The following is a 12431-nucleotide window of genomic DNA, read 5'->3' on the forward strand; positions in this document are numbered from 1 at the left end:
GTTTCAAAATACAGCAGATGTGAGTGCAAACACACTTAGAAGTCAAAAGAAAGGTGTGAATACTGTATTCGGAAATTTTATTTGAGAAGTATCAAGAAGCCAACACACAGCATAATTAAATCATTAAATGGTGTAAAAAAAAAAATAAATCAAAATGCACACAAATAACTATCAAGCTTATGTTAGCTAATAAATATAAAATTGATCATGATTCACTATAAAATATTGCTTCTAGCTTCTATGGTCCTTCCTAGACTCTGCAGCTTGAGGAAAAGGAGCAGTGAGACAGCTGGTTATAGTGGTTTGGGTGTCCTAAGGGGTTACAGGTTGTATGCCTGACAGATGTTTAGAGAGTCTCTAAGCATCAGGTCACGCAGGCGCCACAATGCATCTGCCATGGTGGTGTGGGCTCCTTTGCTCTTTAGCCAGTGAGCTGGCAGTCTGCTTTCCTGCTCTTTGGTCAGGTGAGCATCTCGCCTTTGAGCTGCTTTAGAAAAATAGAATTAATTATTAAGGTACATTTTAAAATAACTTGATTTATATGTGAGGAGCAATCAAGTAAAAATATATTTTTAATATTGTCAATCTTCTGTTCACACCCGTGATACAAATAAAAAGTGAAAGTGACTAAAAACAAACATTAAAAAAAAAAAAGAAATACTGTACATCACCTTTAAGTGTTTGATCCCACTTACTGACAGTAGTGGAATCTGAATTCAAGCCCTCTATGTACTTCAGGTAGGCCTCAGAGTGGAGCACCCTTTGGGTCTTTGGTGGTGGAGCCACAAATATGGGGGTGGTGGGCTGCAGGTGTGAGGGCTGGCCTAACTGACCCTGTCCTGGATATGGAGGAGGAGCATGCTGTCCTGGGCTGAACATCCCAGGCTAAAACAGTGACAACACTTTTTAGCACATGGACAATTGGTAAAATATAAATGTATCCAAAATAGTACGTTAAATACCAATTTAATAAACATGCACAACTCATGTATAATGAACCATGAGGTTTTCCCTTTTCTCATTTTGTTATTTCTACTCCATCTTGTAACACTCACCTGTTGCATATAGTTTCCTGGTGCAGGGCTTCCTGCCATGCCATTCATACCAACCCCCATCATACCTGTTAAATGACAATTTTAAGTTCCTGTGCATTTAATAACTATAGTAAATGCAAGCTGGTTTTATTTGTGTTAAGATCTACAGCGATGTTTCTCAATACCTTATGGAAATGTTAGTTTAAGTACCAGTTGAATGTTAGTTTGTTTTTTTTTTTGGCACCAGTATTCACATGCGTTATGTCAAGGTGTGCATGGTTCCTGTATGTGTTAGGTGTTGGATATAAATACAGTGAAAGAGTTTGTGGTAGACCAGAGAGCTCTGACTGCTCGCTGAGTGGATCAGGCTGTGCAGCCTGTGGACCAGGTAAACCCCTCCAGCAGGAGAGACACGACTGGATGTGACTGAGCAGGTGTGGCTAGGACAGTGGTCCTTACCCTGATGGGGCATGCCAGGGTATCCAGGCATACCTTGCTGTAGATGGTGAGGAGGCAGGTGGGCCCCCCCTGCAGGGTGAGGTGGCATTGGGGCCACACTCAACAAGCCCTCATGGGGGCCCTGCATGGGCATGTAAGGTGGGCCGTAAGCTCCCATCATGCCTTGGGGAAGAAGGCGAGGAGAGGACAACAACAAATCCATGCATAAGTCACATGCAGCTGACTCTAAAATAACATGCACTACTACTGTACACAGTGGCCTCTTTCACACATGCACCAAAAGTCGTAGATTTTCTGTGTTTGGCTTGTTTTCCATGTTTGCTCATGAATACTAAGAAATCTCAAAATGTGTCACTAACTCTAGTGGAAACAGAATTAGAAAATATCCCAGAATAATAGTTACAAAATCATGATTATGTAAAATAATGTATATGCAATTTTACATAAATGTAATAAGAGTTGATATGATCAAAAGTAATAATTTGTGTAGACTAAAAAAATCATTATGACTTTCTATTGCAACTTTAGCTGTCCATCTCCAAAAAAGATAAAAGAAACATGTGCACAGTATGCACTATGATATAGGTGATAAAAAGCAGTGTATCTACCAAATCAACTGACTGGAGAGGTTCAGTGTGTGAAAGAGGCATGCAATAAAAATGGGTTTGAATGTTAGCCAAACAAGCATCAAAGTAAAATGAATTCCTAATAAAAAAGTTGTTTGTTGTAAAAAAAAAAAAAAAACAAATTAAAAAAATCATGCAGTCAACATCATGCAATTCAGTTATGAAGCTAGTGGGAATAGAACTAAAAAAGTAAAAAAAATTAAAACATCAGCAAAAGAAGAAAGAAAATGTCTTTTGTAGCGTTGAGTTAACATGGTTAGAAAATTGGAGGATTACAGTCTTTAAAAGTCCGGCCTCATTTCCCTGCTGCCTTGTTGTCAAACACTCGTGCTGTCTCTGAGAGGGGTTACCTGACACAGGTGTCATGGTCTGGTTTATCATTCCCATAGTGCTAGGCGAAGGCACCACCCCCATCAGTGCCCCCACTGGGGTACCTGCTCTAGGGGATGCTTGCTTCTGAGGTGGCCTCTCGCGTTCTTGTTGCTCCACTATTTTAGCTGCACGTTCTGGGGGGGAAAAAAAAAAAAAAATAAAAATCAAAGAAATTTAATGATATTAACCCCTCACACCAGGAGGACTTCCTCCGTCATCCATGTAGTGTTTCATTTTACCTTCATACTCTGCTTTTTTGGAAGCTTCTAGGTTCCTCCACTCGGTCCCCACAAGCCGACTCAGCTCCCCAAAGGAGAAGTCTGGGTGTCGGGCTTTGATGACTGCTCTCATTTCACTGCTGAACAAGATGTAACCACTCATGTTGATCTTTCTCTTGGCTCCTTCCTTCTTTGATAGACCCTTCACTTTGGGAGTGGACTGCATGGGAAAAGAAAAAAAAAAAAAAAAAAAAAAAACACCCCAAGAAGTTGTGTTTGTGTTAATATATGTCGAACGGTTTCGAAAACATTGGACAGATTTGGAGTTGGAGACAGAAGTTGTTGGGGTACCTGAGAAGGGGTGTATGGCATTATATCCATATCGTTTATAAGTGGTGTTTGTGTTTGAGGCATTGAAGGTGTTTCTGGAGCCTCCTCCTCATCATCCATATCCTCCATATCATCATCTGCATCCTCCATGTCTGCCAACTTAACTTCAAGCTCATCTATCTTCTTGTCTAAAAAGGGTGAGGCTTCCTTCTGTGGCACAATCAGTTTCCTTCGGAAGATTTCAGAGCAAAGCATTGGACATTCAGACTAGGCTACAATTTTTAAAAGATTGAATATTAGTATAAATGAGTTTTCTGCTTCTCCAACTAACTTGAAGTAGTAGATCTCATCCTCCACCACTTTGGCAGAGTATGAGAAGCGTTTTAGACCCTTGAACTTTTTCATCTGCTTCTCAGAGTCAATGTAGCGACTCTCGCACAGCAAGATGTCATCTTCTGAAATCTCTGTAGGTCTGCATGAGAGGTAGTCCTTAAAGGAGGAAACCATACATTTGCCTGTGCAGAAAGGAAGAATAAAACTTGTTCAGTGATCGTACTGTTGATGAATTTCAAAGTTCAATTTAGCAGGAAGAGGCCACCACCGTTCATGTGTAAAAATAAAGTGCAAAACAAAATGTAAGTACCGCTTTAAAGTGGAACCAAATTGTTGTGACATCTTATTCACAAGTATACACCCTAAACTACCATTTTTAACTTTCCTCCTTAACAGAAGATTTTGCTCTTTTCCATAATTCTTCTTATTGATTTAAGTACGTTATATGAAAGATGTAACGGTTTACTGTGATGTTTGAGAACAAGTAGTAGGAAGTAATACCTATGACACAGGTCATGGGCAAGGTCTCCTCCAGGTGACTCAGGAAAACTTCTCTTTTGTAGAACATCTTTGTGGGCTCATGCTCCGTTTCCTCAGGATGAATGAAGATTGGTCCAAAGAAGAAAGTAGTTCCATTCTGCACCCACAGCTTCTCTAACCTGCAGCCATGTTGCCAACAGTCAATAATAATCATAAAGCACGTATGTCACATCAGACCACATTTCACTAAGAGGTCTCTTTACATTAGGGAACAAAATGCACTTTCACCCACCTGGCAACCCGGGGCTTTGACAGGCCATGTGACTGGATGTAAACACAGTCTCCCACTTTAAACCACACATTGTTGTACCGCAACTGTTCATAATACTGACAGCCAGGCTCAGCTCCGCTTATCTCCATGGGGACATCCTCTCTCTCCTAAATGAATAAACATGCACACACAAGAGGACCCAGGTGTTTGTTTATACTGTGACAAACTTACCTGGAAGTACTATCTCCCATGCCACCAGGATTCTTGTCATGATACGCCAACAACCAAGGAGCAGCAAAACCTTTGCTTGGCAACAACACAGGGTGGATTTGATTTACGATCATTTATGCCTGAACTCTAGGTATATCTCCATGTCCTCTACTCTGAATTTGACTTTAGGGAAGGTGTCCCTATTCTCTTGGCCTTTTGGGATTTAGCCTAAGGTATCTCAACACTAATCTAGTCTAGTATCATGCCCGTTATCTATGCCTATAATTTGTTTTTGGTGTTTTTGCTGCTACAATGACCCACAGAAGTAAAATTAACAGGCTGTCTTGGGATTATGAGCAGCACAAAGAAAATACAAGGCATTACTGTATTTTTCGCACTAAAAGGCGCCCTTAAAAGCCTTACATTTTCTCAAAATTCCGCAGTGCGTCTTATAATCAGGTGCACTTTATGTATGAATTCTTGTGTTTACTGAGCTCAAACCATGTGGTACACTGTGCTCAAAAATCTGTCAAAATGTATTAGTGGGACTTTTGGATTGTTGGAGCATTCCCAACTGACACAAGGACATTGTATTAACGTTGGTCCCTGGTTGGAAAGGGGTTGCAATATCGGTCAACGTTAGATAACTAATTATGTAGTGCTGGCAACCAACCACCATTCAACATTTAGTTAGTGTTCCCTTACTATAATTAGATGTCAAGCCAACGTTAGGTTTTTAACGTAAACCCAATTTTCAAATTCATATCATAATCCAATTATAATTAAAAATGTTTTACAACATTTTTCCAACGTCACACTAACTTCAGGTGTTTGCTATCGCTGGCAACGATAAAGCAAACAGAGAAAAGTACGCTTACCTCCGCCATTTTTTGTAATACCGGTACATGCTGTGCTTCGCTTTATATATGTTTTATCATGCGCCTTATAACCCGGTGCACTTTATGTATGAAAATAGACCTGTTCATTGATATTGTGCCTTATACTGCGGTGCGCCTTATGGTCCGCAAAATACGGTATTTATAAATTCCTCTTCTCAAATACCTATCAATCTATCATAACTTGAAAATTGTATGAACTGATGAAACAATGTTGTTACCTTATCCACAAAACCACTTTCTGTATATGACTGAATTGCCAGCTTGTCCTGGTCAGGCTTAGCAAACATGGAGGCTACTCGAACAACAGGCAGAGGCACCTCCCGTGGCATGAATTTCACAGAGCTCTCAGGCATGGCCCATATTTTGATCTTCTTGAAGGACTTGTTCCTGGCAGTGTAGCGGGATTCACAGACATACACATCCTCAGCTCTGCAGCCCTCTGGTTGCATTTTGAAATAATCCTACAGGATACAGAAAAAAATTTAGATTTTTTTTTAGATAGCCTGAGGACTTTTGCGTTAAACTAAATTGCTGTTTTCTGAATGTGGTTGAGTCCTACCTTCACAAACATGACCACACATTTCCCCATGACTTTACTGATGGACACTTTGTTGGAGTAGTCGCTTTTAAAGACTTCTTTTTCCAAAAACTTGCGTGTGGCGAGGTGGAAAGTTTCACTGGGCCTATAGAACCAGCAACCATAGAGCCACTTCCCACCTGCAAACACAAAAACAAGCGATTAGTCAGTATAAGTTAAAAAAAAAAAAAAAAGGATAATCTGTAAACATCTCAATATCTGCTGAGTAAAATAAAAACAAACCACCAGCTATACACATTTCAAAAGCCTTTATTATAATAATTTGATTGCAGCATAAAAAAAGTTTATTTGCTGTTTAGTATCTACAATAGCATGAAGTTGCAGAAAGAGTTTTTACCCGTTTCATCCTCCCAGAGACGTTCAATACAAACAATGTGTGGCTTCAGTTTTGGCTCGGATGGCTCCACATAGACAAAGTCCCCAACATGGTAGGTGCTGTTTTCAAAGCTGCAGTTCTGACTGTACACACGCTCGGTCTCGGATTCTGACTGCCATGCTTCTGGCATGTCCTCTGCTTTCTCACCATCTTTGGAAGAGAATGTGTGCAATGTTACAAATTAGTACCACATCAACATTTGTGACTTGTTGCTGTTACTATTCCAAAAGTTTAATACCTTTATTTTCTTCCTCTTCTTCTTCCTTCTTTTTCTTGTCCTCCTCAATCTCTTTGGGAATTTTCTCCCTCCTTTCCTGATCCACGTCGCTGTGGAGGTGTTTTAACGTGTAGTTGAGAGCAGATGAAAGCAGAATCTCTCCATTTTTGCAGAGCTCATCCCTGATCTTAATGAAAAACTGCTGCAGCTCCACCGCATCCTCAAATATCTCTGAGTCAGTTCTGCAAACATGAAAAAGGGGATTAAAAATGTAACCTGAAAATGTTTTAAGGAACAAAATTTCTTGTGAAATTATAAGACAGAAACAATGATTTTATTCATTTATCTCCCAACTATTTTTATATCACATCCTCTTTCTAAAATAATTTGGGTACCTGTGTAACCTTCGTGCTTTCTCCAGCACTTCGAACATGTGTTCCTGGAAAACGTCCAGTCTCCTGTAACGGCCTCTGTCCACGTTCATCCTGATGATATCAAAGTTAAGAGGTGGTTTCTCAGGAGCAGCTGGATCCACAGCAGAAATCTCTGCCAGGGAATCACTGTAGCACCGCCCTTCTTCATCCTGGTGGCCCAGCACAGACACAAACAGGTTCCTGATCAGCTCTCGCACCGTGGCTCCCACAGCAGGAGGCCCAGAGTCCTCACCTCCCTCCTGCTGCTTACGTGTCTCCAGCAGCACCCGATGCAACACGAGGGCATCCCGATAGATCAGTGACTCAGGCTCATTGTAGATGCAGGCATTGTTGAACATGAGAGCAAAGTCCTCCACCAAGGCCTCAACATCTTGGTAACGACCTGCCGCCATATGGCTTCGCAAGCGCTCCATATCAATTGGCCTCTTGATGGTAGCATAGTAGTCAGGCAATTCAGCACGAGATGGGAGACGGAGGAAGATGGTGCTCAACCGCCGTCCTCGGCGATCAGTGAAGTTTCGTACAGAATCATAGAGTTCATTCAACCTTTGTTGGAGGGGGGTGAGGTATTTGGACTTTTTTGGAGAAACACCGCTTTTTCCTAAACACATTAAAATACACAAAAATAACACGTTTTACTAAGTCCAGGTAGTTTTTGGTAAATCAACTATAAAAACAATTGATGTAAACAAACTTACTGAGTTTCAGTTTCGGTGATCCCACATCTTCTTCTTCTGGTGGAGGTCCCAACTCCTTGCGCTTATCCTTCAGTATCTTCTCAAGAATATCAGCATCATTGTATACCTTATGAAATGTGGGTGTCAGAAGTTAGCGCATTACAAGTTTGTTATGCATGAAGTAAGCAAAAATTCAAGTTTTATATTTTTCCCCGAACAGATTCTCACTGTATACCTGAGATCCCTCTTCATTATAATGTCGTGCATTACGGAACATCAACTTCATGTCTTCCATCAGAGCCTCCTCTGTGACATAGCGCTCATTTCGGATGTTGTGCTCAATGGTCTTGAGGTCCATTGGTTCGAGAATGACTTTGTAATAGTCAGGGTAGTCCTTTTTGGATGGTTTAACCATAAAAAGGTCACAGAGACGTCGATTGGTGCCTGCCTCCCTGGCATCTGTCACAGCAACGTATAGCATTTTCATTCGGTTCTTTTTAACATTTTTCTTGTGGCTTGAAAAAGAAAGAGAAATATCAAAGAATAAGGGCTGGTGGCAGAATAGAGTCAGTAAATGCAAGAATACAAAATACCTTTTAAGAGTAATGTGAAAAAGCAATATACCTTTTCCTCTTGATGCTCCCAGCATCAGATGACAGAATGCTGTCTCCGTCCTCATCATCCCTTCTTAGAAGCTCTCTCTTTTTTGCCTTTACACAAAAAAAAAAAAAAAAAGTAAGCTGATGAATAGAGTTCCTCAGCAGACACCTGTTTATGTATGTATGTATGTATGCCTGCAGAATGCCCCGGTTTGGCTTGACTGTAGCGTGAAAACATCTGCCAGTAAAACCTAACAGAATAATTCAGAACAAGTTATTACCTGCATGATTTGATGAAGCCGGAAAGCCCTTTTGTAAATGCTTGAGTTAGGCATGTTGTAGCGTTTTGCATTCTCAAACATCAGATTAAGATCAGCCTCCATATGGTCCACACTTTCATACTCCCCATTCTTCATCCTTGTCCTAAAATAGAACCAAAAGTTTTAGACACCTAAACTTAGGATAGCACTGGTGAATTCTTACAAGATACCACATATCACAACAGAAACCCCACACAAAATGTTAGGACATCTTTCATCCACAATTTTGCCTTCTGGCACAATGCTGATTAAACATATTGCATGACTGATCCTTACCTGATCTGCTGCAGGGCGATGGGCTGTTTTATCTGCTGATAATAATCAGGATATTCCCTGCGAGAGGGCAGTTGCTGGAAAGGTTCAGAGAAGACTTGGCCCTGGTTATTTCTGGCACCCCTCACAGCTTCATACAGCTGGAAGATTGGGTTGCTCATCTCCATACTAGAACTCTGACTCTCAGCCTCTGACTCTCCCTCATCATAGCACACAGTGCCTGCAAAGAGGTATACAGTTAGTTGGTTAAACAAGTTAAACACTAAGTAACTTTTCTACTTTCTTTGCAAACATACTTACCAGAGAGAACAGGGTCATCCTCACTCTCTGAACCATAGTGAAGAGATACGCTGACTCCAGAAAGCCGATCCCCCTGGCCAGACCTGCGATTTCTGAATGGTAACAATAAAGACGCAATGCACACGTAAATCTTTAAAGAATAAATTTTGTTTTATCGTAAAATGTGGTGACTTGTAATAAAAATTAAATGAAATAAAGAAATACAAACTGTCATAATCCATGTATCTTAAAATATTATTTTAATACCTGATACGAATACTAGATTTCGTGGGTTCACTGTGCTCAAGGTCAGTCTTGCGCTGGATGAAGACTTTCTTTATGGTGTTAGCATCCTACACAATTGAAAAACTATTATTTAAGTTGTTAAATCTTTATATAAAAAATTATATAAAAAAAATAACAATAGTGATTACCTTAAAAACCTGAGATCCTGGTTCATTGTATGTTTTGGCATTTTTGGCCATCAGATCAATGTCCTTGGCCATGGCATTAACATTTTTATAGAATCCAATCTATGGAGTATGAAACACATTAGTGATGGTTCAATTTAAAATTCATAAAGTTTTTCCAATCAGTGAATTTAGTCAATTGACTACCTGTATTCTCTGAGCGATTGTTCTCAAATCTATTGGCTCCTTGATAATGGCATAGTAGTCCGGGTAATGCTGGAAAAGAGAGACAAACAAACAAACAAAAAAAAAAAAAAGAACATGAACACTGGCATAAAAAAAATAAATAAATAATGCCTGGCGCAATTATAGTAAAAATCTGAATTGAATGCTCTGGCAGAGTGGAACTTCATTAATGGTTCATGGATTACAGGCTGTTGTTCGAGGGCTTTGATTAGGGGTGTACCAAAAAAGCAATTCATTTAAGAATTGTGATGCTCACGTACGACGATTCAGAATTGATTTAAAATCCCTGTCCCTTACTCGCCACCAATTGACCAATTAACTTAGACACGTTCAGATGCCCCCACTGGGAATCGAACCACGCCCACTACTCTCTAGCCACCACATTTATTTATTTATTCATTCTGAGTGCATTAGTGACCCCCCTCGGATCATTTTCCCAACAGATACATTGATTTTTTTTTTCGGAACCCCCCCCGCAAAAAAAAAACGCTTATGTAAAATGTTGGCCAGTTCCATGTTTATAATGGATTTCGTTTTTTTCATGATCATGGATTTTAAAGGGCCCTATTTACCAAGTGCCCAGAAAGACTGAGCTTGACATGAGTTTAATAGTGTCCAAGGTTTGCAAAATGAGGATTACACACTTCGGGAAACCATGTTTAACTGCACTATTTGTATTTATTTTTTTTTTATAAAGAGACACTTTTATTTTTGTAACTTAAGCAATGTGAGATATTGCTTTTATGCAACAATTGCAAAGCATACTGGAATAGATCATGAGGATCCTTTGCACACACATAGATTGAAGCAGAAATAATTATGAATCAAATCGTAGCCCCAAATATCGGAATCGAATCAAATCATAAGATAGTAAAAGATTCCCACCCCTAGCTTTGATTACCAAAGCCAAAAACATATACGGGTACTTACCACTTTGGAAGGCAGTTTCTGAAATAGTTCGCTGACCAGTCTCCCTGAGGAATCAGTGTGGGACACTATTGCCTCCAAGAGTTGCTCCAGCACCTCCTTCAAACTGCCAGTTGAGGTCTAAAAGATAAATAGGCACAATTTATGCCTCCTCTTGCAGTTCTCGTTACTGATTGTAATACATGCAAGTTTCTACAAAAGCATATTATAAGTATGTTAATCTATAACATTTAAAGACCCCCCAACCTGGACTTTTCTACATGTTTAGTTGCTAGGTCTTTGTTTAAATTAACCACAGGTCTATAAATGTTAGAGCCACTCACCTCATCCTCAGCTGACATTCCTTGATTATCCATCATTTCATCCCCATCTTCATCATCTTCATCTCCATCACCAGACTGTACAAACTCATTCCTTGTTTGTAAATATACCTCCCAGAGCTTGCATGCAGCTTGATACTCCTCACTATCACTCTGATTTATTGAACATGAAAAAGAAAATAGAAAATTTTAAAATTGTAAATTGGAGGCCCTTTAACAACCCAGAAAACAAACAAATTTTCTTATGAAATACTGAAGTTAAGTATGAACAGTTGTGAATGAACTGTATTGGCATTTATTGAAATGAACAACACTAACACTGCACAGTTTTACTATAAACCTATCACAGGACTATAAACCTAAGCAAAATGGAAATACACACTTTGACCCTTGGAATACTCCCAAGTGAGAAAAAAGTGATTTTCTTTACCTTGTAGAATAATTTGGCATTGTTGAACATGAGCTGGAAATCTGCAGTGAGTTGTTCCACATCAGTATAATCCTCTGACTTCAGCTTATATTGAATTTTTGTCATATCTATAGGCTGCGTCACAACATCATAATAATCAGGCTGATTCCTGAAAAAGAAACAAGAGGAAACAAAAGTAAACTAAATTATTTACGAGATTTGGCGCAATATACACTCACGAGCCAAATTTCTGCATTAATAAGAAACTCCTGCAACAGTCTGTATTCACGTTAACTGTGATGTTTTATCTGATTTCGGCGCCAAGATACCTTCTCTTTGGTGCTCTTAGAAAAACATCACAAAGTTGTCGTCCTTGATCATCCTTGTGGTCCCTGACAGCATTAAACAACTCATGGCATACAGCGATCTGGACAGGACGAGAGGAGCCATTGGAGACCACAGTGCAAATGGAGGAGAGAGACATGCACACAAACCTTCATGCGTGGAAATGTGATTACCATATCAACAGAGGGGACATTAGAGGTCCTTCTTCTCTTCCTGCCACTTCCAGGAGTGGAGGAGGAGGCATCGTCGAGGTCTCCCCCTCCGCTGACGCTGCTAGAGGGCGAAGTGGCTCTTCTCCTCTTAGAGCTGGCTGACATCGCTCAACAACAAGCTAGCCCGCTAGCTGGAAAACAACACAAAATAAGTAAAGCCCATTCTGAATTTTAATCAGACTCAAGCGCAATTGACTAAAGAGTGTCAGAGCATGTCGACGGATCTCTCAATCTCTAAGAAACAGGACGAGTGCGAAGTGAGGGCGCTGATAGCATCTCCTGAATGTATGAAACAAAGCAAACAGACGAGCGGCTGTTAGCATGTTAACCTAGCTGCTTTGTCGCTTTCCTGCCAAAACAGGCCAGCCAAATAACACAAAGTAGGCGAAGAGACGTGCGACTCGGGGTAAAGGGTGATTTTAATTTAATCGAAAGAAGGAAAATATTTTTTTTAATTCGTAATTTCTTTAATTCTTACCCAAAGCGCAGCGAAGTTTGTCGTAGTTCCCTGAGCAGAAATGTGTAGCGGCTACTTGGCTAGCTAGTTTTGTTTGAAA

The 12431-nt window shown here is 40.1% G+C and overlaps 1 protein-coding gene across 6 annotated transcripts; it reads right to left on the minus strand.

The window, feature by feature from the left end:
• Positions 1–60: 60 nt before the first annotated feature.
• pbrm1l (polybromo 1, like) lies at positions 61–12431 on the minus strand. Of its 6 annotated transcripts, none has more exons than XM_029501217.1 (30): positions 12353–12431; positions 11836–12005; positions 11647–11744; positions 11339–11486; positions 10912–11061; positions 10592–10708; positions 9623–9691; positions 9440–9538; positions 9273–9358; positions 9027–9118; positions 8730–8946; positions 8415–8556; positions 8159–8244; positions 7770–8049; positions 7556–7661; positions 6819–7458; positions 6445–6665; positions 6168–6356; positions 5792–5949; positions 5451–5693; positions 4145–4290; positions 3874–4031; positions 3371–3554; positions 3061–3268; positions 2731–2929; positions 2554–2625; positions 1494–1655; positions 1056–1120; positions 672–885; positions 61–487 (listed from the first exon to the last, which is right to left on the minus strand). In XM_029501217.1, exons 2-30 carry the CDS (start codon positions 11977–11979, stop codon positions 321–323), a joined length of 4860 nt encoding a protein of 1619 aa, XP_029357077.1. In that variant the 5' UTR covers positions 11980–12005; positions 12353–12431; the 3' UTR covers positions 61–320. The 6 variants fall into 6 exon arrangements, with proteins under 6 accessions (XP_029357077.1, XP_029357076.1, XP_029357075.1 ...); XM_029501216.1 differs by having other exon boundaries at positions 1527–1655; positions 2470–2625; XM_029501215.1 differs by having other exon boundaries at positions 61–484; positions 2470–2625.

The sequence above is a fragment of the Echeneis naucrates genome, chromosome 5, assembly GCF_900963305.1.
Source record: "Echeneis naucrates chromosome 5, fEcheNa1.1, whole genome shotgun sequence".
NCBI lineage: Eukaryota > Metazoa > Chordata > Actinopteri > Carangiformes > Echeneidae > Echeneis > Echeneis naucrates.